The 26864-nt window shown below is 39.1% G+C and overlaps 1 protein-coding gene across 28 annotated transcripts in view; it reads left to right on the plus strand.

Moving 5' to 3' along the window:
• Positions 1 to 512: 512 nt before the first annotated feature.
• The window catches only part of cast (calpastatin), a 42201-nt gene continuing 15849 nt past the window's right edge, over positions 513 to 26864 (plus strand). For 10 of the 28 annotated variants that reach the window (XM_067587972.1, XM_067587974.1, XM_067587980.1 and 7 more), the window contains exons 1-3: positions 5637 to 5774; positions 16152 to 16202; positions 23748 to 23816. In XM_067587972.1, the coding sequence (XP_067444073.1) occupies positions 5700 to 5774; positions 16152 to 16202; positions 23748 to 23816 (195 nt within the window). In that variant the 5' untranslated portion in view covers positions 5637 to 5699. The other 18 variants (XM_067587973.1, XM_067587985.1, XM_067587990.1 and 15 more) reach the window with 13 other exon arrangements.

Below are 26864 nucleotides of genomic sequence, written 5' to 3' on the forward strand. Positions count from 1 at the left end.
CACCAGACAGAATGATAGTGAGTCTTGTGCCACAGTTCACAGTCCAGTCATAAACCCTGCTGTGGTTCAACGAGTCAAACAAATCTCTTTTTACCCACTAGGTGGCAGCATTGCGTCATATTAAGCTACCAGCTCAATTAAAAGAAAAGGTTAACATGATGAGTCAACTCTTCCCTCAACTGTGGGGCGTGCCCCATCATAACAAAGCTCCAGACTCCAGTTTTTCCCGCAGAAATGAAGTGATGCATGTTAGTTTCAAGATTCAATTTTGAATCTGCGCTGAATAACGCGATTAATGGGGTTTATTTGGACCAAATTGTGTCAAATGTGCACTTCAAGTAACTTCTGTGCAGTCTCTCCACTATTACTCTACATGATATGGAAAAGGAAGGACCTGTATCTGATAAAGAACAATGCATTGTTAGTGCAACCCCCTCTCAAAGCCTCTCTCTCACACACATATACCCACCCACCAACACACACACACACACACACACACACACACACATACGCATGTTGCTCAACACTTATGCCAACTTTGATCATTCATCAGACCCGAAAGTTTTCTCCGGGGAGGAGCAAGTTATTTTGCTCCGAAGGGCAGATCATCCTGAATATATTCTGGTTTCCAACAGAGGACTGAGTGCGCATAGGGAACTTAAAAAAGTTCAACCATCCGTGAATTAAAGATGCCACATAAGAAGAGAGGCCATGGTCATCATAAACACACAAAGGGGGAAAAAGAGGTAAGCACCCCTTTTTTGTTGTTGCGTTGGATGCATATGAAGAACAGAGATGGTACAGCTTCACTAGAAAGATGCAACACAACTTTGCAACTGTTTTCATACGCGCATGAGAAAATGTGATGCCAGTCAATAAGTTGTAATTTATTGTCATCCACTTGTATGTGTTGATGTTTAAATCAATTGTTGCTCCATGACTCTGCATCATAGATCAATAAGGGGTTTGTGTCGATGGCTGAACAGATGTTGATGGTCATGTTTGATGTTTGCTGCAACTAGAGAAACATCAGATCAAAGATTTGGCAAACCCCACCCCACCAGCACGCAGTCTAGCTGGGAACAAGCGCTACAGTAGTCTTCCTTCCCTTCCTTGTAAAAATGTTTGTGTGTGTGTGTGTGTGTGTGTGTGTGTGTGTGTGTGTGTGTGTGTGTCTGTGTGTGTGTGTGTGGGAGTGAAGGGGTGGTATAAGTACTGTAATGCAGTTCAGTGCTTGATTAGTCTTTGGTTATGCGGAAGAGCCAGCTGATCCCGCTGGAATATAAATCATTTTGTGTAATCTCACTGTCAGAGGATTCAGTAAAGACAGCTTGGTGTGATAATTATCTGGAGTGTGTAGAGGGAGTGGCACAACTGCTTAGGAAGGCATGAGAAAGATCTTACGGTCAGGACAGGAGAGAGTGGCAGCATAGGGTGAAGCTTTATCTCAGACCAGTGTTTCCTGATCCCTCATGGCGTATGCAGCATACTGGATGAGGCTTGTGAGTACATCTGTTACTTTCACCCTCCTCGCTCTTGTGTTTTACCCTCTGGCAAACACGTTTTAATAAGTCTTAGGTAATGCTTGGCATCTGTATAGACGCTTGTGTGCTTTTGTTGCATGGAAACCAGCACAAGAAAGAAAAAAGCATACCAGCTGGACTGAAAACTCCTTAAAACTTGGCATAGGCTGCACAAGATCGCCTTTGAATTAAAATATATTGTTGTAAGGGCTTTGTCTATGTGCTGTCAGGCACCGTATTTATTTATGAGGGTGTGTGACTGTTTAAACTGAGCTAGGCTGCAACACGCACACTTCTTGCAGCTGTAAATTAGTCCCAGTTATTCCTGAGGTTAGAGTTTGGATCAGAATTCTCTGCAGTGTTTTGTTAGTTTCAACTCATTCCAAACTATTGAAACTGGACATTCAAGATTAGAATGTATTTTCTAATGACATGCAGCTGTTATTGATCACACACACATGCAAAATATATAAAATACTTTTTGAAAAAATACCTGAAAGAAATTTTCTGTCAGATGTTAAATGAATTGAAATGAGACAATAGGTTGAAGTCACTGCATCCTGTCAGTTCCATTGAATTTATTTGTAAAGACTCATTTAGCCATCAAAGCCCTCAGATTTATAAAAACAAACTGCTGTGTGTGTATGTGTGTGTATATAGAATGGTGAAGCAGCTGCTTCCCCACTGGAAGTACATCATAGCAGCAGGTCTTCAACCTACTATCCCACTGCAGGGTCCTACAGTGTCAAGGTACTGACTTCATCTCCTCCTGCTGTGTCATAGATGCTAAGAAGTGAGCACTTTGTTTCCCACACTGGCTGAAACTTGCAGGGTTGATTATATAAAAAAGTTAACTGAGGCCTAAATGTGCCACGTGGGTTTCAGTTTTAACATCCTTCAGTTTAGATCATTTAGAATAGATGAAACTTGAAAAAGGTTAGAAACATTTTGTAATTTCTACATGATGATGAACTAATAGTAGGACCTAAAAATGAGACCCCTCTGACTTACTGCCATTACCTTAAATGGGATGCTATTGTTGTAATGTAAAAGCCAAGTGTAGGATTACAGCCTAGACAGGAAGGAAGTTCTGTTTGTGTTTGTCTCCCTCTGCTGATTGATTTCTCAGATAAGAGCTGTCTATCTGTAAATCTGCTGTCTGTGACAGTTTTTGTGTGTTGATTGACAGGTGTGTCTTTCCTGAAACCAAAGATAAAAATGCTTGTTTTATTGTTAATTGGGTGTAATGGTGTTACTCATGGAGTGGAAAATGAGAGTTCACATCTGATAAGATGAACTTGCACAATCATCAGTCTCATGTGTTGCCCTTTTATAACATCCTGTACTGTACTTTACATTTCTCCTCAGTCTGACTCTTGAATTTGTCCTTTAAGAAATTCCTGAGCTGCCTATGGTCATTGTCTGTGCTCTTAACAGAGGTGCACTGCTTTCATTTCTTTATTAGGAACTCCTTTTATCTTTTCTAGGAATTAATCTTCATCTTCTTAGAAAGTCTGAATGCTGTTATTTTAAGATTATTTTCAGAATTTCACCTCTAGGACCAGCTCTTACCCAAACCATGTTTAATTTCTCATGTCTTTTTAAGCTTACAATTGTGTTTTTGCAGACTTCTATAGTTTGCATAAGAGTTGTCAATCATGCACACATGAAGCACTGCATGTCTGTCTGTGAACATGGCCATATATATGTAGGTGACCTGGCGTGTGAAGTGGTGTTGGGCAGATACTGTAGATGTCTGAACCACTGAGGTGGAGATACAGTAGTTGTGGCTGTATGGATCTAAATATAAAGATGAGCTCCAGTTTAGCGAGGGAATCCAGTTACATATGTACACATGTATGTGGCACAGGCTCACACACAAATACGTTTATGCCAACATCTGATATTCTGTATTTTATTTCCATTCTAATGATGCATTTAATTAACTTAATCCTCTCATGTCACACTTCTATTTTCGAATAGAATCTTCCTGTGCAAAGCTAATAATCTCAAGTCACAGTTGAAAAAACAAAACTGCATTTGCAACACCACCAACATGCCACACAAGTGTCTACAAGATGCTGTTGTCTCCTACGGCACACCAGCTAGTTTTACAGGCTCAGTAAGTTGGCACATCATGCCGCCGAAGGTGTGTCTGCTTGACAGGGAGTGCACCATGCTGTGGGTGACGTGGAAGAGCCTGTGTGTGCATGTGTACATACATGTGCAAGCATGAATATTTTCTTAACTATGTGTCTATATATATAAATATGCTGTAGGACCATATATACAATGTACCTGTGCTGTACATGGTTTTTACTTAAGCTGTCGGATGTGAAAAAAAAGATAAAAATCAGACTTGTATGACTTCATTCCGCTGTGTGAACACACAGGCTGATAAAGTAACAGTGGAATCCATAACACATAAGTGAACAAAATGTACTGTACATCAGTTATAGGTTTTTCTATCTAATTTTATTTCATTTTATATTGAAACAGATCAGAAAGAAAGTAATTGTATCAGCATAACAGAGGTTTTAATAGCCTTTCTATCACCCTGAATTCATAATAAAGTGTTGATGTTTTAATTCTGTAAAGACATCCAACGTCCATGTGGATGACTACTGCTCAGTTTCATTGTCATATCGCATTTACTATGATGTTACAGGTTGCAATGCCAGTCATTTATATTTGGCATCCTTAAATCCTTCTACAGTTTATGGCAAACTTCAAAGGATGATCCTGGACTTTTAGCTTTAGTGACCTGTGTGCTGCACAAACAGGAGTTTCCTGTCCATCTGGTTTAAACTCATCAATAGTACAGAACAGAACATTATTTCCATATTTTGCTGAGGTGTGCTCCTGTACACAAGGACTGCTCATAAATGAAAAGCTCAGCTGTCAGATCATAAACTGATTCATTCAGTGACACACTCAAAGACTGTGTTGTCAGCACACACCCCACCCAGGAATGACCCAATAGGGACACCCATGTCATAGGTGAGGTAAAGCCTCAGAGATATGACTGGAATTGCACTTTGCACTCTCATTACTTTTATATGATATGAAATAACCGGGTATAAACATAATGTCTTTGAAAACCCCTTTGTAGGTGCTCTAGAGTCTTTCCACCTCTGTAGTTTGTAGAAAATGTTGTTCAAATGAAGTTAAACTTCTCTCTTGAATATTGAGGTAGGTGAAGGTTCAGAAAGCCAACACCCATGCCTTAAGCTTCAGCAAATCCAATAGTCCTGACTCCTACAGAAACACTCCCTACAATCTTTGTTTTCTTAAACACATTTTTTCCTGTTTCAATGCACGGAATCATGATGAAATTGAATCCACTTGCCCGTCAGTGGCTACTCGATAGTAAACATTTTGACCAGGTGACCAGATGTTGAAATCTAATCAAATAAAATTTCCTAACATCCTCAAGAGGTTATGTTTCTGTAAAACAGTATCAAGAATTCGAGTGAAGCCTCGTCTTTTTTGGCAGATAGTTGATGCAGATGTAATATAAAACTGTCAAACCCCTCCCTATATTCTCATAAGCAATTAGGCAGTCAGGATAGTTACACAAGCTCTTGTTTATTGCTGTGAGGACATAACAAGTGTGTACCTAAGCATGTGCGTCTCTATATGTGTGCTCAAGGTGTGTATGTCATCACAAATCAGGGTGGGTGTCTGTTGATAAGTAGATCGGATATTGTCTCAGATAAAACTGAGGGTATTTTAGACACAGTATACTGTAAAAAAAAAATAGCCATTCAAGTGAATGGGAAAGTGGTCTCAGACTTTTAGACCCACACATGTATTTTTATGCATGTGTGCCCAAGTGTGTATGTGCGTGTGTGTGTTAGAAGCAGTATCTGTTTCCCTGATGTGTCCCCTCATCGGGTGGGTGTCAGTCCACGGTCAGGTCACTTCCCTTTATAGCCCAGAGAGTTACAGCCCGGCCTCTTGTGACTTAAACACATCTGAGCCTTCCCTCTGCCCCCTCTGCTCCCCTCAACCACGCCCCCCCTTCCCTCCGCCCTCCACCCCTCTCTCTCTCTCTCTCTCTCTCTCTCTCTCTCCCGTTCCCTTCCCTGCCTGTTGGAAACATGATGCAAGCCAACAGACTAGGCAGAGGCTGACAGACAAACACACACTCACTCGGAGGCACTCTCAGCCAACATGGGCCAGATACTGAGCTGGATCCGAGGCCCTCGGGACACCCCGGTGCTTCAGGATGTGGCCGTGGAAGAGCAGGTGTGTGCGAATGTGTGTATGTATATATGTATCTGTGTGTGTGTGTGTGTGTGTGTGCCATGGTATGTGTTGAGCAACTATTTCAAAGTATCCACGTGGGTTTTGTTTTGTTAATGTCAGTCAGCCGGCAAATATAAAGCTACGTATGTTTGTAATGCTCTGCTTGCAGTTGTCGTTCTGTTAACCTGGTTTGTACTGTAAGGACTTATAGGGGAATCACACATAAGGAGGAAAAGTGTCTTGGCTCTAATCCAAGTCAAACCTCTCTCTCTCTCTCTCTGTCTCTCTCTCTCTCTCTCTCTCTCTCTGTCTGCTGGAATGTGAGGCTCCCAGTCAGCCTCAGCGAGTTCAGTGTGTGTGTGTGTGTGTTTTGTAGTAGTGAGATATTAAACCAAGGCTGGGACAAGGCCTGCATTGTTTGCTACTGTTTGTTGCAAGTGTCCGACCACCGGAAAAAGTGATACATCTCTGTTAATGATGTTTGGAAGGAAATAGGTGTGTTTTCGTTTTGTGGAGACTGTGCTGAGTGTATCCTTATTTTATTTTCCTAAAGAGAAGCATTGGAAGCTTTGCTTGTTATTTTTCAGCAAAGGGTTCTGAGTTTTTCTGTCTCGCCCAAATAGCATTGTCCTGTGATAATGTGTAGCGAGGGAGCAATCTGAAAGGGTGTAGCTGTAATGAGCTTAAGTGTTCTTTTTTTCTAATTTGCACAACTTAAAATTGTATGTAGGTCATATCCTGTAGCTTTATTATACTGTGTGAGATTTTCACATCTGGCAGAGAATGTGACTGTATGGTGATATCTGACAGGTCCACATTGGCTATTCTGCTGCTGGTACTTTGTTATCAGGGCTGTGTTAGTTTGTTCTGCGTCACTTTATGTGTGAAAGGTTAAATAGCAAATGTATCTGTACACAGATCGGCGTTAGATCCTATAGTGGGAGGATCTGTGCTGAGGTTTGGTCCAAAAATTTCCAGCTCAGGGCCGTGGTCTGCCTCCCCCACAACTCTCAGTCGTCTGGCATTAGACCATTAGACTGAGGGGAAATGGCCACTGGGAAAATGTCTTTTGGCACATGTATAAGTCTAAGAATGACAGGAAGATAATAGTATAACACTTAAACACATGTCCAGTCCACTTCCTCATTGTCAAACACATTCATCCATTACAAGATGAGTAGATGTTGTACACATTAGTCTTGACATTCGACACTTATGCATGCATGTGATACAATTAGCAGGGTAATAAAAATTTGGATTTCTAATTGATTTCTAATCGATATTCTGCATTGCAGCATTGGTCTCAATCTTTCAAAGCCTACTGAGAACAATCTTTACAATATCTGTGAAGTAAACAATATATTGTAAGTAAACAGTAGCACTGTTTAAACAGTTTCCATGTTTTTTCTTCATTTTAATCAAAGCTCTTTTTTCATTGTTCATACATATTGATGCTGGCAGGAAGTAAAAGTTGTGCGTTCAGAATGTTATTTCAGTAAAAGTACATTAGTATTGTTAGCAAATGTACTTAAAGTATAAATAAAAATACACATTATGCAGGCGGAATGATCCCTTTCACTGTCATATCATTATGTTTTAGATTACTGTCTTACTATTAGTCATGGATAAATATGTGAGCAGCATTTTATTGTTGCTAGCTGAGGTGGAACTCATTTTGGGTAATGTAATCTGTAACAATACATCCTATTTCATAAGATAATCATAGATTTTGTGTGTAAAATCAAAGTAACTAGTAATTATAGCTGTAATATAAATGCAGTGGTGTTAAAAAGTAAAATATTTGTCTCTGAAATGTAGTAAATATCAAAAACAAACAAACCAAAAAAGGGGGCAGCAATCTCAGTAGAGGTACTTAAAATGAATTAAACACTTTTTCCTGAAGAAACATGCGTGATGAATCGACCAAAATCAAATCACAAAGTGGACTTTGAGTACAAAACAGTGTGTTATCCCTGAAAACTGAGACTGCTGATTCATTCACACAAATGAAAGTCTGATATCATGCACGTGCACGTCTCCACTGTCAGGAAATGAATGCACTTTAAATCACCACAGAACCAGCTGGGTTGGTTAGAATGAACCTGTTTTTTTTGCACTTTACTGGCTACGTGTCACAAGGTTTCTGGGTACTGAACGTCATAAAAAGTCATTTAACTTACTCTGCTATTTAATTCCATTCAGTATGTGCAAAGTTTCTGAATGTGAGCAAAAACAAACTTACAAATCAAATGTTTTAAAGAGACTAAAGGCAGTAGGGAATCAGCAGTATTGATGAGATACTTCAGCACGTGGAACACAGTAATAAACCCTCAGGCCAGAAAGAGAGAGAGAGAGCACATTGTGTACATGTGGGCATAAATACACAGGCAATTTTATTGACACATATCCTGTGCAGGGAAATAGTGCCCTCCTATTTCCTGTTAAATGTGTTTTGGAATGTCTGTGCTTATCCCGTCGGCTGGCAGTTTGTTATTTCCCAGCACTCTGGGATTTGTGCTGTCAGATTTCTCGCTTCACTGTCAGTTTGGCTCGAGTTTGACTGCTGATCCAAATGTTGCTCGAAAGCTTTTGTCACGTCGGTTATGTAAAATCAACTCTGGGAGAGTCTCCAGGCCTCTGGGCTCACCTGAAAAATGTGCTTGTTGTTCAGCACAAACTCTTCTTGCAAATTTGTTCTCCTGCCTGTTTACATCTGCCATGCTTGAGGAAAAGCTAGAGCTCGTAACCACATGATGTTTTTCTTGATAAGTAAGGATGAGTCATGAAGACTCCTCTGCAGCCCCACACTTACTGGAAACTGCAATATGATATAATGACTGAGTTTCTCGGGATTAGACGTCACATAAACACATGAAAGTAACAAGCTAAAGTTGGTGATGGCATATAAACAACCTTGTGATATTTATGAGCTAATTTTCAAAACAAGTCCTAACTATATATTGATGGTGTTGTGGCTCTTGTGCTTCAAAGATTTATTCTGTTCTATCCTGTAACATATGACAAACAGTTTGAGGCTTATTTACTCTGTCATGCAGATGTAAGACAGGTCTTAGCTAACATATACTGACAGTAGAAAGGTGAGTAGAAATTTTTAGAGTGCATTTCTGGTGTGGGGTGGAGCGTGGGTCAACAAACCAGGGGGAGAGTACAGTGCTAAATTTAGAGATGGTGCGTGGACATGCAGCAGAGCAAAGGACATCTATAGTTTACTTTTAGTGTAGGGGACACGGATGCACAAGAGGGAACCAGAGACCCACAACTTGTATTTGTACCTAAATATAGACATAAAACTCTAGTTATTAAAGATATTCATATGATTTGGTTTTATAATGATTAAAAAGCAATCAAAGTTAGCTGCTAAACAGTGATTTTTAATGAATGGAGCTGTCAAAGTTCAAATTTTCTTGTTATCATGGCTGTGTGTGTTATCTGGGTTTGCTTTGATATTACATTGTGAATACACACATTGCTGTTCACCAGCCAACTCTCATGGTTCAGATTTTCCAATCATCTCATAAGCACTTGAATGCACCAAAAGATAACAGTGGTTCAGACTTCCTGTAAGCCTGGACCTTAAAATGCATAACCATGACATGATTACCTTTGAGAAGTAAACAGTACATGAAGATGTTTACTGTGAGAGAGTCCATCAGGTTGATTCTCAACTTTCAATACTGGAATGAGTAAACCAACAGCTGCATAGACACATTCAAGAATAACACTACACTACTACTGTTTGCTCCAGAAATGTTTGACAGTGATGTAAAGAATATGTGATTTGTTGGTTCTGTGTTTTTCAGCAGACTAGCTACAGTATGCTTTCCCTCCATAATAATATTAAAAGTTCAGAAGTTTGATCATATATGGAACTTGTTTTTAGAAAGATCCCTGACAGAAGATGAATTTAGGTTGATGCAGACAGAAGATATTGTACAATTGTCTTCATTATTTATTTAACATTTTCATAATGCATCTCAAATTAAAATTTAAGTGGAAGAGAACACATGAGGGTAATTTCAAAGGAAATATGAGCAATCACCAGGATTACAAGCAGCCCAGCACCCGGAAAAATGCTGATTTAAATTTAAATTTATGCCATAAGGATCAACTTATATCTGAATCTATAAGTGCATATTACCTTCAAAGAGGAGATTTTAAGGAAAATCGCCAGTGTTTTCAGCCAAACTAGTGTTGTGGCTCAAGGGATGGTGAAGAAGGTTGAGTCTTTTGCTCAAATGTTTTGGATCAGAATGAAATATTGCTACCTGTGAATTTATGGATTGCCGTGAAATTCGATACAGACAGCAGATAAATCCTCATGATGATCCCTGAAGTCATCATCTAATGCCAGCAGCAGGTCGAAGTTTCCACTTGTCCATAAGATAAAACAAATGACAATAAGTCACATGCAAATGTGATTGTGTTACTGTGTCAATGATAAGCTGAACCTATACAGCAGAGCCTGACAAAGTACAGCTGAGTCTGATGGATGTTTAGCTTAACCTGACAAATTAAAGCTCACACTGATGAAAACTGAAAATGTCTGAATATCTATGTAGAGCTAATCTGATACGCTCAGTGTGAAATAAGTATGTAATGTAATAATAGATGTCCATTAGACTAGGGGGTAGAGGATCTCCAAACCAGACAGATCACCATATAAAGGTATCATGTGTTAGCAAACATTTGTCTGTTTATTTGGAGTCTGGTCCAGTCATGTCCAAGTCTGATATTCACTTTCCTTTCAGCTCTACTTTGATCTGCACAGGATCCTGAGGGAAATATCTGGCTGTTAAACCGAATATTTTATCTTGTTTCTTCAAAAGCTAACTGCTGACTTTGTTTGTTTACTATTTGGTGCTGGCCTACCATATGAGTAGATTTTTAAGTTTCAGTTGTTTGCTGAAAAAGGCTGCCTGCTGCGGATGGAAACGGGCAATTAAAAGAATGGGCTAATATGGGCTAAAAAGCTGCGTAGAGCTGCAGTTGGTTGATCATTCTCTGGGTTCATCACTGCCAGTGACCCCTTAAACATTACACACAGTAATTTGAGTGATTGTTAAGAAGTCATTAAGAATGAATGCTTGAGACCGATGCAAGTTTAGTCCATACCACTGCGTTAGTGTGAAAGCAGTTTTTGTCTGATTTGTAAAGTTATCCAGGTATTCCTGTTTATTTTTCTGCACAGTCAGCATATTACAGCTAAATGTTTATGTAACAGGTTCCTATTGAGTAGACAAATTCCTTCTGGCAGCTATTTTGTATAACCAGGAAGACCTGATTCACACACTCTTACAGCCTCCAAATCTTTTTGGCAAACACATCTTTATTCACCAATTCAACCCTCCTACATATTGTTGATGTAAAAATAGTTTCACTATAATCACTTACCCTAAAAATAAACAGCATCAGTCTTGCACTTTCCCACAGGCTAAGTGAAAGAAACATGATACCATACAGCCTCCCACTTCAAGTTTGCCTGTGAACTCCTAGAAACAGAACCAAAGATTCAGATAGAAACCTCCCGGTTCAAGCTTCAGAGTTGTCATTGGTTGTTTCAGCTCTGGATGGGTGTGTCCACAGTCTGCTTTAGCTCATTAGAGCTGAACAAAGATAAGTGTTACCAGGGGTTACCAAGTAAGGCATTTGGATCCAGTGTGAGCATGCATGTTTTCTTTTAGAAACATGCAGGTTCTTTCACACCCACACAAACAGGCAGTCAGACACTCGGAAGAGTCATTTTGGGCAAAGCTGTTAAAGAAGATTTATTCAGACAGGTCCAAAAATTGACGCAAATATTTCCACCATGGAGATGCCTGGACAAGGATTGTGCAACAAGTCAAGGGGATCAGGGGTCTGTCTACTTGTCCTTTTAAAGATATTTTTAGAGAAATAGGACACTGTCAGAACAATTCGGACACAACGTAGACCATTCCTCTCTAGAAGAAGATACTGAGGTACCACTTTAAAAAAAACCTCATCACTCCTGAGTTCTTTGTATCTTTATTCAAGGTGATAATCATGTGTCTTTAAATCATCAGCTTGCTTTGGATGATGTTGAAACAAGTCTATTCATGTTTTCGTCAGAGATGCTTCCAAGAAGTCAAAATGTTTCTTGGAGTTCATTGTGAGGCCACAAAAAAGGGAAAGCGTCCCCCCTACCGCCCGATCCACACATAAAAGCAAAGAAATAAATGGCTTTGTAATCAATAAAGCGCTCAATAACAGCAGCACTCGATAAAAACAGGAACTGAGCAAACACTACCATAAATCTCAGACTGTCACAGACTGCTATCATAAATCTCAATCTCTGCAGACTTTCAATGCTGAAAAACAACAACTGAAACTTTTTGTCCTTTATGTATAACTTTATATATAAATGTTGTTCAAAAGTAAGACATTATTCCATTGTTTTGCAAGAATTCACATGGTGTTGCTGTAGTCTGTTGTTTTACAGACTATGTAATCAGAGACAAAACAACAGTGACACACATTTATGTCAGCCTTGTTTTCGTGCAGCATAAAACAACAGACTGATACATAAACTGACAAACACACTAAGCCCCTACAGCACAATCCTCCATTCATTTTCACCTACATGCTATGAGTATTCTTAGACACAAGGGGGCGCCGCTCTCTGAATACCTCCTCTTTTTTTAGCATGTTTGGCCTGCAGACATGTTTGTGGTGTGTGGTGTGTTTTATCTGAGAAGTAGAGGAGTCTCTGTGGATTAATTTAAGCAGATATTGAACCATCAGTGCTTTGAAAGCCGACAGTATGTATGTGTGTGTATGTGTGCATGCAGCAAGGGGAAGGAACACTGTTATGTTTTTGTAACATTCTTACATAACATCTGGCTGCTGTCCAGAATTTGTGTTTCCTGTCTGTTCTTCTCTGTTCTGGGGCTACTTGCATGTGTTTTAAGATCAGTGAAAGCCAGAGAGATCATGTCTGAACTTGTGTTGATGATCACTTTGTTTATGGTCAGTTCCTTACAAGAAACAGCTTTGCCTTTTTAAAAAAACGTACTAGTTTTTCATCCTCTCTGCTCTCTCTCTCTCTCTCTCTCTCTGTCTTAGGGTGTGGTTTGGACTGCATGTGATGTGATCCCCTCCCCTCCCTCTCTTCTTCTTTTCTTTTCCTACCACACACACACACTCCGTGAGTTGCTCTGCAGTCTAGATTCCTAAGCAGTGAGTCTATCAGGCACACCCAGACTCGGCCAAACGTTGCCACAGCAAATCCACATCTGCCTTGTAACCTTCAGCTCTGCCAGTACAGTAACTCTTCCTGCAAAGATCTTGATGTAGGCCATCATGTCTGTTATCAAGCTGCAACATCCCTCGTCACAAAAGCCCGCCCAGGCCCACCCCAAAGTTTCCTTCAAGCTGACTTATGTTTTTTTCCTGGCAGCCAGTGAGGAGTGGGTGGGTCTCTGTGTGTCGGACTGTCCGATCTGACTGAGCATGCTCTGCTGGTTTGTGGGTGAGGAGGTGCCTGAGCAGTACAGGCTTGTTGTACAGCTTCCAAGAGGCGGAGCAGCGAGGTTTTCCACCGCTGGGTGTGTGTCTATACGGTATGTGTGTTTACATGTGTGTGTGTGTATGTGCATGCGTGTGTGCTTGAGTGTGGACTGAAGTGTTTTCACAGCGGGGATCTGAGGTGAACCAGCCTGAAGAGAGTAGTATAGACAGCAGCATATATAGAGGATATACACCCACAGTCAAACTTATGGTATGTATCTGAGCTGTATTTCTCTTCATGCTCACTCTTTCGTTAATGTCTGTGTGTGGACGGGCTTCCTGTTTGACTGATACCTGTCAAATCACTTGGATGGCTTTGAGAACAGTTGTTACAGTCGGTGGTTTGGCAGATTATCTTTCATGAGTCAGCATTTTAACAGCAGTTCTCCGTGATGTGGCGTTTAGGTCGAGTTCGCTTCCATTTGTGTATTAAGTTATGGAAAGTTGGCAAAGGACTAAAAATGACTCTTTTACTTTAATTGCTATGTTTATGGACCCCGGGAGCTGTTGCCAAGGTAACAGTGACAGAGGATCCAAATAAAAAACAACTGTGTATGTATACTTATGTATTCGGTTCTATTAATACACTGCATATGTCTTCAGGGTCTGACAATTACTCTTAATGTGGATTAAAAATCATCTTTAAACTAGTTCTTCTGTTAGTCAGGCTCTTTTGCTTGTTGATGATTTAAAAAAAAAGCATATTGATAGAATATAGTACAAATACAACTAAATAAAGGTTCAGTGCTTCTTCTTTTTTCATCTGTGATTGAGAGCCAGCTGCCATTGCAGTACTCAGGATCCATAGTTGCATCTTTCTAACCTGCCAGGTTCTTTTAGTTTGAGGGCTGATTTAATTTAACAGTACAGTGAGAAATAACTGATATTGTGAGGGCAGTGTGATAAACTAAAAATATGTGCAATGTTTTTCTCTCTCAGCTGTTTATTGATAGCACAAAGACTGTGACTGTCTATATTAGCCTAGATTTCACAGTAGATTTGACTAATGACCTCACTCTTGACTTTATCCAGCTGTCTTTTTTGTCTTGAAATCTTCCCTACAGCGATACTATTCCTCCTCTTTCAGTTCTGAACTGAAACAGCAGTCAGATAACTTTTCAGTCTCGCCTTGTAACACTGACTGCGGCTTCCGTCATTTCCACCTCTGAGCCAAGGTGATCCGCTTTATCACCACTGACCATTTAGACAAGTTGCCAGTGCTATTTTTAAGTCGTGGCAGCAGCTAACTAAGGGGCCATTTCCAGCCCTATTCACATGTGCATGTCTGTGGTTTGTTGGGTGGGGCCCAGGATTAGTCATCAGTTTTTAAAACATGCCCAAAACTACTGCTTTAATAGCTGTTATTGAGTAACGCCTGAGATATACTGCACTGTTTCTTCACTTCTGTCGGACACATACATGATGAATTCATGTACGTCATGCTGTTGGTTTGTATGATGTGTTGGCTGCCTCAGAGTGCATTCTGGTCAGACATGTAACAATGTGCATCTCTCAGAGTAAGACTGTTTCACAGTTTCCATCTGATGATTTGTCGAATTGAAAGAATGCCACTTTGAAATGGGTTCAAATGGCGCAATATCACCATTATCCACATTACCTCACTGCATCATCATTGGTTTTCCAGGCCATGTGCTAGAAACACTTCAGCACTAAACTCATGTGTCTATTTTGGCCTCACTCTCTTGGGCTTCAGCCAGTGTTGGGCTCAGGTCTCCCAGAATGATCGTGATGTTTATCGCAGTTATCAGCTACGTCAGTGAGTGTTGTACTCACTGGTTACTGCTAAAGAAGCTAAAGCTCTCTTCCTCTGTCTATGTGCATGCACAGTGTGCGTGTGTGGGTGGGTATCATGCCTCTCTGCTCCATCAGAAAGGAGCGATCAGCATTTGTTTTTATTTATTTATAAAGCTTTTTTACAAAAACTCCCCTCCCTATCTTGGAATGCTGGTAGCCATTGTACAGGCTCACAGACACGGCTCACCCTGCAAGAACCATAAATTCCTACAGAGTCATTCATTTTTTATTGCTATTTGATTTTACTTGTGTCTGTATTTATTGTACATCTACTACCTTGGCACCATTGAAGATTTGGGTTATCCCTCAGTGAGTTTTCTGAGGTTTTAAATAAATAAAATGATGATGATGTATCATAGGCTACCACAGGAGATATGGTCAAACGCTAACCTGAGTGGCCTTAAACAGAGTTGGGTTTCGGTTCCAGTCTGCTTGACTTCTGAGCTTTTGTTGAACAGATGTTGCTGCTGCTTTGAAAGAATTTCCTCTCGTTGGTTTTTACATCGGCTGTTTACTGAATCTGGATTACTGTATCTACCTTTGTTGTAGTTTAAGCCATGTTGCATTGTGGGTCTCTGAGAGCACCTGAACACACTTGAAACCTATAGGTTATAGCGATAGCTAAACAGATACTGATTTTTTGAAGTCAATACTCATAGTGATATTTAGGAGTTTAATATCAACATGAGTATATCAGCCAATAGCCATTTTTTGTATGTATGTAATGCATGTAATGGAGACACTGGTGATATATCAGGTGATATATACACAGATAAATCTGCAATATATCTGCCTGGGTAATTTATTGGTCTAGCTGTGGTCCTCTAGCTTTACCTGTAATGGCCTTGTTTGAGAAGATGAGAGATGACTGTATGTGTTTGTGTGTGGATTCAAATGTATCGTTGTGTTTATATGTACTGTTGTTCAGTCTATATGTGCACTGATTGACAGGATCTCTGTTTGTCCGTCAGCTGTGAACGTCTGTTTAACAGCCTTAATATTTCCCTTATGAAACAGATATATGGCAACTATCGGCCCCTTCCCCTGCCCAGACAAAATTTCAACCAGGTACAGCTGTGTGAAATTTCTACCATCTGCACCACTTTTATTTTGTCTATGTACACGGGCTGGACAAAATAACAGGAACACCTCACAACATAATTAAATCGATGAACTAACATCAGAAATATAGCATATAACATATAGCCTCAAAAATGACTCTGCTGTTAAATAAACACCTCTTCAACAATCTTATCACAATTTAAGTACCAAGGTAGAAATTGCTGCAGTGTAAGGTGTTTCAGTTACTTTTTCCACCCCATGTATGGCCGTTGTTAGTTGCATGAGGAAAGTTCTGTAAAAATCTTGTATTAAGTTTAGCTTTTGTTCCTGTATGTGGTTTTACACACTTTCTCTCTTTGGTTTTTGTGAAAAGCTAAATATGACTCAGGGATTTTTCTGGTCAGTCAGTATCTAGTACTGTATTTGAAGCAAAATATGAGCCTCTCTTCATTTGAACAAAAGCATTATGTGTATTTATTAGGATTTACCAACTACAGCCACAATGACAGTTTGGTAGCACACCTATGACTTAAGCCTCATGGTTATGACTACTTATCAGACCTCAATACTTTTTTAGATATGGACTTAAATGTGTCTGTATCCAAGTATTGAAAGTCGGTATTGCATGTCTATCTGGTCAGATTTGTAGTGTTGTTTACTTATTCTGTGATCAGATAGTTGCATTTTTATTTAGGTGAAGTTCATGTGTGGCTGGAGACTATATTTAACATTTGTAGAATTATAAGGAGAAAATTTTATATCCCTCAAATTATCAAAAGTAACACTTTGAAATCAGTACCAAAAAGCAGGTATTGTATTGGCACAAGGAGTCACCTGCGTCAAAAACATAAGCATTAATCTCACTTAATGGTGCTTTGGATGAAAGCAGTGATTGGAATGGCATAACGTGTGAGGAATGTGTTTTTTAAAATCACCGGGAATGTGCTCTATTTGTGTGTTTGTGTGTGTGTGGATGGACAGCATGTTATCTGTAAGCACAGCGCAGCCTGCTCTACAGGAGGTGTGAGGAATGCAGGAATGCTGCTGTTGGGAGTCTCAGCAGACAGACAGCTTGCAAACAGTTTGGGTGGGTCTCAGGTGAGCACAGAGAGTTCAGTTTAGCCAGGTAGAAGTTCAACTGAAACTCAGGGACTAGGAGGAGATAATTAGTACTAAACTAAAACTGAGTTATATCGACAGCACTTTGCGTCTACAGTGATTGTTGTATGATTTGTAAGTTACAGTATAATGTTTTTGCTTTGAGCTGAAATGATGAATCGATCATTGGTGCTCACTAGGACAGAAAAATACCGTTAAGTATGCTGAAAGGTGCCCCCAGAGTACAGCAAACATGATAAAATGCCCTCTAAACTGCCAAAGGACAAAGGAGAAAACATACCAAAGTTCTGTGATCACTGTCTTAGTTATGGGTAAATCAGGATGAAATGCCCTGTAGAGTTCTTATATATGTGACATGCTGGAATGATGTGCCCTCATGGATGCCCTTTGTGGAAGAAAATGTGACAGTTCCCTGTAAAGTATTCCCACAAGATGTAATGCTGCACCCTATGCTGTTGTAATTGTTGGAGGTTCTGTATGGGTGCTCCTCTGGTGAAAAAAAATAGCAAAAGTGCCATTTAGGGTTCACCTAAGTGCAGAATTGGGTGCTCTTTCAACAAAAGAAAAAATATGGGGAAGTGCCCCTTCAGTAAAGAACATGAGAAACTGACCATTAGGAAAATAAAGCAGCCTTAAAACATGTTGTATAGCTGACATTATTCCATTCAGTTGATTTTGGTACAGAACATGTCACATCTCTTTAGATCGTTTGGGTCAGTACAGTCAAAGCTGTAACCTTCATCCTACTACAATTTGTGATGGAGGTCACATAACAAGGTTTATTGCAATTAAGACAAGTGTATGGAATACATTTTATTTATAATCGTTAGAGTATTCTTTATCAAAATGCATTTACAACCCTTTAGCTTGGATTAACTTGCACTTGTAGAGAGGGAGATTACCATTGGGTTACTTTATGATTACAGACTGAACATTAAACACAAAAAGTTTAAAAAATGTATCCTGTCATGAAATCTTGAAAAGAACCTCTTGAGTAACCCTAACAGACAAAACTCCTCAAAATAAATGCTACATTGCTGGTGATACTGCATCAGTCAACCGATCATCCTCCAAACTGAAGATGATCAAGACCCAGCTTAGAATCAGACACTTTCAGATCTTCTGCTGTCGTCCATTGAGAGGGACGTCCCAACTGACCATAACGAGGTCATTATCATTAACAGACTCATAGCCAAAAGATTTCTCCTTTGATTCCACCAATCTTTCTTCTCGCTTCCCTGACAAGATGCTTAAAACAGCTCATTCTCAAAATGTTAATAGTTCCATGTCTTTACTACAGATGTGTTTGGAAAAAAAACATTTAAAACATTATCCATCCCCTGTATTTTATTACAGAGATGTTTGCAAAATAACGCAGAGTTGTTGTTTTCCTTATGTTCTGAGTCACTCTATAAAATGTTCATCTTAATTGGGGATGTAGCCATTTTACCATTGTTGTTCTTTGATGGGGCCCATTGAATATATCAGCCTGAGTCCGCCACTGTTCTTTGTCATATATGATAATTAACTGAATATGTTGGACAAAACAATTCATTTTAAGATGCCAAACTCAGCTCTGGTGATATCACCTCTGATTTCAAGATACAGTACAGAGAAGTTACCTTTATGCTTCACTCTTTGGCATGTTTACTCATTGATCATTTTTATGATCATCTGATACTAACAACACACTGATCTATTGAGCTGTATAATCCCCTTCCTTTATGTTATATAGTCTATTGTTTCCCTTAATGGACAATGAATGAAATAAGCCGCCTGTTTGTTTGCCTGTTGGAGAGATATCTGGGCGGTTCACTGTGTGTGCTGCCTAACCTGTCATTGAAAACTGGAATCTGTCACACACATACACACACATACTGTAGACAAGCAATGAAGGCAGAGCTGGTGGTGAACTTGTGCAATGGTTTTGCTGTCAGACTGAGCCTCAAGGGGAGATTTTTCTTTGTGTATGGTGAAGCATGGTTTCAAAATAGGTCTCCTCACTGAAGGTTATGCAAATGCATGTGGTTGTTCATTTATGCAGTAAATTGTGGTATGTGTTGTCTGGTGTTTCATGTAAAAACTGATTACGCAGGACGGCGCTCATTTTATAATGTCTTGTCATGTATCTATCAATTTTTCCATTTGTTTGCAACTGATGCATCCAGGCTGACTGTGGCACTGTTCTCTATGCATGCATGTGTGCAGCTCTGTAAGAAGAAATACTTGCACTCTGACCTCTAGTAGAAGAGCAACTTATTGAATGTGTGTGAGGGGTCAAAGGGCAAAAAGCTATGTCACATTAGCTTGAGATTAGCAAAAAAGCACATTCCTGTAGGTCTCATCTTTCCATGCTTTTGGTTGAACATGTTGTTTGTTGACTGCGCTCATATGACTAAAGGGATAAATGAGTCACCAAATCCTGTTGGCCAACTTCCTTTGATTTCAACTGGGACATGATAAACACAGGAGGACATGGTCTTAGAGCACTTTTTGGTTTGCCATGATGTGCATGCAGTGGTGGAAGAAGTATTCAGATACTTTACTTAAGCAAAAGTACTAGTACAACAATGTAAAAAAAACTCCATTACAAGTAAAGTCCTGTAAGTATCATCAGCTTGATGTATTAAGGTATTGCAGTAAAAGTAGTGGTTTGGTCCCTCTGACTGATGTATTATTATATACGATTCATTGGATTTTTAATAGTGAAGCATCAGTGTGTAAGCAGCATGTTACTGTTGTTTCTTTAAATTTCTTTAAGTGGTTTTACCAAACCTCTGAACTACTTTAGTAGAAATTGTCTACAGTACCATAAACTAGAATGGAAACCATGGTCAGATTCTTTGTTGGGTTTATTTATTCTTTGATCAGATATTGCTAACTAATGACCTAAATCAGAAGTGAGCGATATTATGTATTATCCTGTATTTTATTTAGGAAGCAAATTTCCTCTACAACTGTTTGTATTAAGACAACAACACAGACATTTTGAAAAATACGCTTATTTGTTTTCTTAGATGAGAATATCGGTACCAGATGTCAGAGTGGTATCAATCTTCTAACTCTCTGCAAGAAAGCGAATAAATATTCCCCAAATATCAAATTATTCCTTCAAATGAAAACAAAAGCATCTTAAAAATGTGTACGTAAGCTATTGTCAAAAGTGCTGTTTTGGTATGGATGGTGAAATTCAGGTACTCTATATTAGCACCAGTATAAAAATGTGGGCAGTTTTTTATTTTTTGTTGCTGTTTTTACTTTGTTTTTACTATGGTGCCTCACATTTTGAAAAATAAAGTTATAAAAAAACCACCCAGGCCTAGTTCGATCATTTAGTGTCCCAATGTGGGACTTTTAAACCTTAGCACAATTCAGAACATGAAAATTTCCAACATTAGCTTCATCATTTTGAAATCTTGGCTGACAGATATTTGTTTCATGTGCAAAGTCAATCTGTACAACACATCTGACTTATCATGCATACCACCCAGCATGCAGTATCACTCTACTTCCTTTTTTCAGTTATTGATTTTTTTTTTGGTAACTTAGCAACAATTCATATTTACTGTAACCACAGGAGCAACATGACTTCTGCTGTAGCTGGGGGATGCCCTGACTGTTTGTGACCTCATTTCCTCCTCTGTGCCATATCCTCAGAACAGCATTACAACACTCTTATACTCAGTCAGTTACTATTAACATTATTTCTAAACAGAAAAATACGTCAAAGGAGAAAAACGGGAAGTAATATATGAGATGTCTCTTAGGTACTTTATTGATTTTGTTTGATTTCAACAGTCTTCACACTCATTCCCCTCTAAGCTGATCAGTTGTGGAAACTTTGAGGAATACTTTCAGCCTCACAGCTTCCCTACAGTTGACGCAAAGCAAGAATAAACACTGTATATGATTTAGATGCTCTAACTCGAGGTGGGTTGTGACCTTATTAGCACCAGTGTGTGAGGCAAACACTGACAGTGTGAAGCTGCAATCATTTCATAATCACAGGTCCCAGATTGCAGAGATTCAGAGTGATGTAATTCACTATGTACTCTGTGTGACTCTCCTATTGTTCATTTCTCTGTTACCTTTCACTCACACACATCCATCCTGCCGGCTCAGTTTAACATACATGCAAAGCTGGCTTGACAGGTTAACTCACTCAGAGGCTTACAGGTACACAGAAATGGGATAATGATAATTTGTGAGCATATTTTTTTTTGACACTGGACTCTGCAGCATTTGTCAAGAATACTTTGAAATTCATAATAAACACACAACACAGCGTAAAAACTGTAATCTGTGATTAAACGTTAGCATGTTTTACAGTGCAGTGATTGACAGCTTGTGTGTTTATTTCCAGAAAACCCCATGGCATTCTGCAACAAGTTGGAGAAACAGGCAGTTGAGTAGTAATGTTCACTAACTGGCTGGGTCAGGTCTGACTTCACAATGAAACAACATCACACAATACATTGGGTTGGATGTGAAACTAACTGCGGTTTTCCTGACCTGGTGTCAGCCGGGTGGAGGCTCTCTGCTCTTTATTTACACTACCTGAAAGAACTGGGCTGGGCTCTGCAGTGTACTGGGCTCCACCTGGAGACCGCTGCATACCTCAAAAACCCTGAGGTGCAGGTACGACTGCCCTCGAAAAAGGAGTTTATTTAGTACATTGTTAGTGTATTTTAAAGTAAAAACACACTCTTTTCAGTCATCCTTCCATACAAGTGGACTCGAGCAGAGAGCGAGTAAATAGTATTGTTGGGCTTGTGCTGTTCGTTTTAATCCCTCTATGAAGGGATCTACTGGATATTTATATTTTTTGAAGGTTGGCTTTCAAGCTGCAAAAAATACACATACATATACATGGAACATGTTGTCAGTGGCTGAGGGGTTAACACTGTCACCTCACAGTAGGGCTTTGGGTTTAATTGCCTGCCTGAATGAATACAGTGGTTCACATATGTGTCAAATTTAGGAGGTGCTGAAATCATCTGTCGGTTCTTCTGGTTGAGGTAAAGAGAAAATACCATTTAAAAATGCAAATGCACTTTGGCTAGAAACAAATATTTGACCCAACAAAGGTTGCACATGTTAAGGGAAGTAACCATTGTCTGTCGAACAGCTGAGACGTCTCCATGCGTGAACTCAGACACTTAGGGCAGTGATTCATCACACATGACTATATATATATATATATTTCATTTGCAAATTGACCTTTTTAGCAGGATGTGATCATCTGTGTATCTGAATGACTATGTGAAAGTCATTATTTCTAGTACACTGATGCTGTTTTGACAACCAGAATTGTCAAATTCATTAACGTTTCTCAATTCTAGCAGAGTATACCTTACAGATGGAAATATGAAATATATAATAACTGACCAATAATACACATACCGCTTTAAATGATGAAGTAGTATCATACAGTTAAACATTAGCTGTGGTATAGCTTTTGAAACTAAAAAGTAATAGACTAAATAGGTCACTTAGTAAAAGTATTCTGTCAGTATGCCTCTTCTCACTAAAGTAAACTACAGTAAAATGTTTAATATTACTATATAAAAGTAATAATTTGTCATACTCAATAAATTTGCCACTGACTGATGTAACACAGCATATAGTTCAACTCAGGAAAACTCTTGAACTTGCTGCCCTGAACATCCAGAGCTGGTGAGGTCTTTCCTGAGTAAAATCCTGTATGCACATAAAGTAGCTACAGGAACTGAAATGTTATCAAGAGGAAATCTAATGCAAAAGATCATAGCACCGCTGACACCGTCTGACTGATAGTTGGTGTGTGAGGATATGAGGTCATCACTGTTATGTGTTCAAGTCCACAACCATGGAGGTCAAAGTCAGACCTCGTTGGGTCTCTTTGAAGACGAATGTGAATTATCTCTGCTTTAATTTTAAACCCTGTGACATCAGCTGAAGAGTAACTTGTGTATCTGCCATTCGTTCTCACTGTCGTCAGTTGCTAAGGCGACCACAGACAACAATAACACTCCGTCTTCTTGTTGTCTGCTGTCAAACAGTCACACCCTTCAGTCTGGCATGTAGTGCTTAAATCAACCACCTCAGACTGCTGTATGATGAATATATTTGAGCATATATTCGCATTTTGCGCCACTCCTTTACATTACTGTCTTTTTCTCCGTCTTTGTCTTTGTCACTGTCTCAAAAAATGAAGTTTCTCTTTGTGGTAACAGACATTAACAGCATATTTTCCTCTCGATCCAGAAATAAGTTGCATGGAATGTTGTGTTTTCCACAAATGTTGTTAAGTGAGATGTTGCTCTGTGTGAAAGTTGAAGTGATTATGATTTTTGTTGGATTTTTCACTACACATGCGTAACTTCTCTCTCTCTCTCTCTCTCTTTCTCTCTCTCTCTCTCTCTCTCTCTCTGTGTCTCTTTCTGTCTCTAGTCGCAGCCTAGCCAGGCCACACCCAAACCGGCGGCTCAGGTCTCCACTGCGAAGCCTGCACAGTTTGAGGTACTGTATCTATCAAACGTTCCACCTTCATACCCTTTAACCTCTTCTCTCTCATGTCACACACTCTGTTTGTGAACTTCCTCTGTTCAGTCAGTGAATTGTTGTCTGGCTGTTGTTCCTGACCCTCCTGTTATCTGGATTCTCTGTTGCATTGTCACTTCCTTTCCTACTCCAGCTCTCAATGTTTTTAATAGTTGCACCATTTTTAAGTCGAGTCAGGGAATAGGTTTAACTGTTGCCATCCGAACAGTAGCACACAGAAAAGAAAACTTTCCTTTTCCTTCCATTCATGAACAAGAGATGTTACACCCAGTTTCTCAGTCAGTTGGAAACAGTTTAACCCCTTAATGGTGGTTTCAAACAATGGTCTCAGATCAAACTGATTGTCCTCTCGTGTTCAGTCTGATCTGTTGCTAGGTAGGATCTGTTTAGGTAATTTCCAGATGTCAAGATAGTTCAAAAATGTTTGTTTTGCAGAACTTCAGGAAGGGAACATGCTAAAGTAATTGACCAGTATGTTAACTGGTAATTGTGACTATTATGGATGTTTATTTTTAGGATCTGACTTCAACAAAGACTTTATAGGTATTTGGTATAATCTGTATTCTGTTTAACATTTATTTGAGACAATGACAGGTCAAAAAAAATTAAAGTTTATTTCTCTACAGCTCTGTTAGTGAAAGTATGAAAGTCTCTTAATGACTAATTTTTGGATTTGTGTTCAACCTCCTTTTGGCTCCATGACACAGGGAGTCCATTGCCTGATTGTCTTTCAGGAATATCCTCTTAAGGGCACGCTGTCATCGGGCCAGTCAGTGTTTGAACAGGACAAATGTGTTTTTTCTTGGCCTTCATCAACAGGGCTTATATGCCGCCTATTTTGGTGTCTGGCTTGTAGAGAAAGGCTTTGGTGGGATATTTGAACTTACCTTCAAACTAGTTGTGTGCAGAAAATAGGGGCAACAATAGTTGAAATAGTAATGAATCATAGAGTGAGAGAATGGCATGTTTTACATGTACTAAGCTCATATTACACAGTCATTAATTACACTAGTTTACACTGTTATACTAGTGGAAAGCTTCCAAATTAAGGTGCAATTTAAATGCCATGAAAGAGCTTTTAAAAAAGTTTAACAACACTGTAAAGGAAGAAAGATCAAAGTACTTCTCACATCTTACTGCTGCAACTTCTCACAACCCCAAGTTGCTATATAAGACCATTAACTCCCTTATCTACCACCCTCCCACATCCAGTGAAGTCTCTGCTGAGAGATGTGAGACATTTTGGTCCTTTTTTTGTCGATGAGGTTTCCAGCATTAGAGCCCAAATCATGGCATCTCTGTTAATTCTACAACACAGTGAGGTATATCAGATTTTTAATTCATTTAATGTAGTATCCAAGTCAGATTTACTGAGGATGATTAAGGGCATGAAATCTTCCTCCTCTCCTTTAGATGTTTTACCCACAAGATTTTAAGAGAGGTTTCTGCCTTTTTATCTTCAGATATTTTAACAATTTTTAACAAGTCTTTATCTTCAGGGGTTATTTTTAAATCAACTGTTGTTCAACACCTACTGAGAAAATCAAACCTTGACACCAACAATCTCAATCATTTTAGACCCATATCTAAATTACCCTTTCTTGCTAAAGTACTGGAGAAAGTGGCTTATTCTCAGCTCAGATCTTATATGAATGACCACTCACTCTTTGAATGAAGTGTCAGTTCTGTTTGGAATTCATCATAATACAGAAACTGCACCTCTAAAAGTTTTAAATGACATTATGAATTCAGATGCTGGCTGTTGTACTGTTTTGGTGTTGTTAGACCTCTCTGCTGCATTTGAAACAGCTGATCATGGAATATCAATTGATTAACTAGAAAACTGGGTAGGTGTGAGTGGGACTGCTCTAGACTGGTTTAAGTCTTAACTTGAGTGACAGAACCTTCTCTGTATCAGTTGGAATGTCTCCTCTAGCTATGCAAATATCACATGCGGCGTTCCTCAAGGGTCTATTCTTGGCCCTTTGCTGTTACCACTGGGTCAAGTTATCCATAACTGCAATATTTCTTTCCATTTTTATGTGGACGATACACAAATCTATTTGTCCATAAATTCATCAGACCTCAAGAGGCCAGAAATCTGAGAGTAATCTTCGATTTGGACCTGAACAATTCTGAGCATTTTAGCAATATCACCAAATCAGCTATTGGTCAAATCAGGAGTATTGCCAAGATTAGATCATTTCTTTCATTCAGTGATGCACAAACTCTCATTCATGCTCTTGTCTCCAGCCATCTGGATTACTGTAACTCATTATTTGCGGACTGCCCCAGAAATCCATCAACTGCCTCTAACTTGTACAAAATACCATAGCTAGGGTTCTTACAAGAACTCGAAAATATGAGCACATTTTCCCTGTTCTCGGCTCACTGCACTGGTTACCTGTGGTGTTCAAAATTGACTTTAAAATTTTGTTGCTTGTTTTTAAATCACTGAGTGGCCTTGCCCTGTCTTACATTATCGACCTTCTCACTCTCGTAGTTTTCCTTTTTGTTTTATGCTTTTATTAATTTATTTATTCTTAAGATTTTTATTTGTTGACTTTTATCTTTGTTTCTTGATTGCATTGAACTTATTCTATTTGTTATTGCTCTGTGTATTTTGTGTTTTTATGTCTGTGAAGCACTTTTGTAAACTTGTTTTTAAAAATTGCTATATAAATTAAGTTTATTATTATTATTATTATTATTATTATTATTATTATTATTATTATTATTATTATCATATATCATAAGTGACGCTTGTTAGCAGCTGATCTTGGTGCCCCATACCTGTTGCTCGGTTTTGCTATAGTGGGGCACAGCTGCCTGTGTTTCAGTAGCAGTGTGTATGAGCAGTGCAGTGTAGCACAGTGTTTCTGTGGTTCAGTATATGATATCGAACCACAGAAACCCATGACTATGTATGGAACATAATACAGGCAATCTTTTTCCAGATTGCATGACATAATGTTTGCATATTCAAAACCTCAGCCTAGCTATGCT

The sequence above is a fragment of the Thunnus thynnus genome, chromosome 4, assembly GCF_963924715.1.
Source record: "Thunnus thynnus chromosome 4, fThuThy2.1, whole genome shotgun sequence".
NCBI lineage: Eukaryota > Metazoa > Chordata > Actinopteri > Scombriformes > Scombridae > Thunnus > Thunnus thynnus.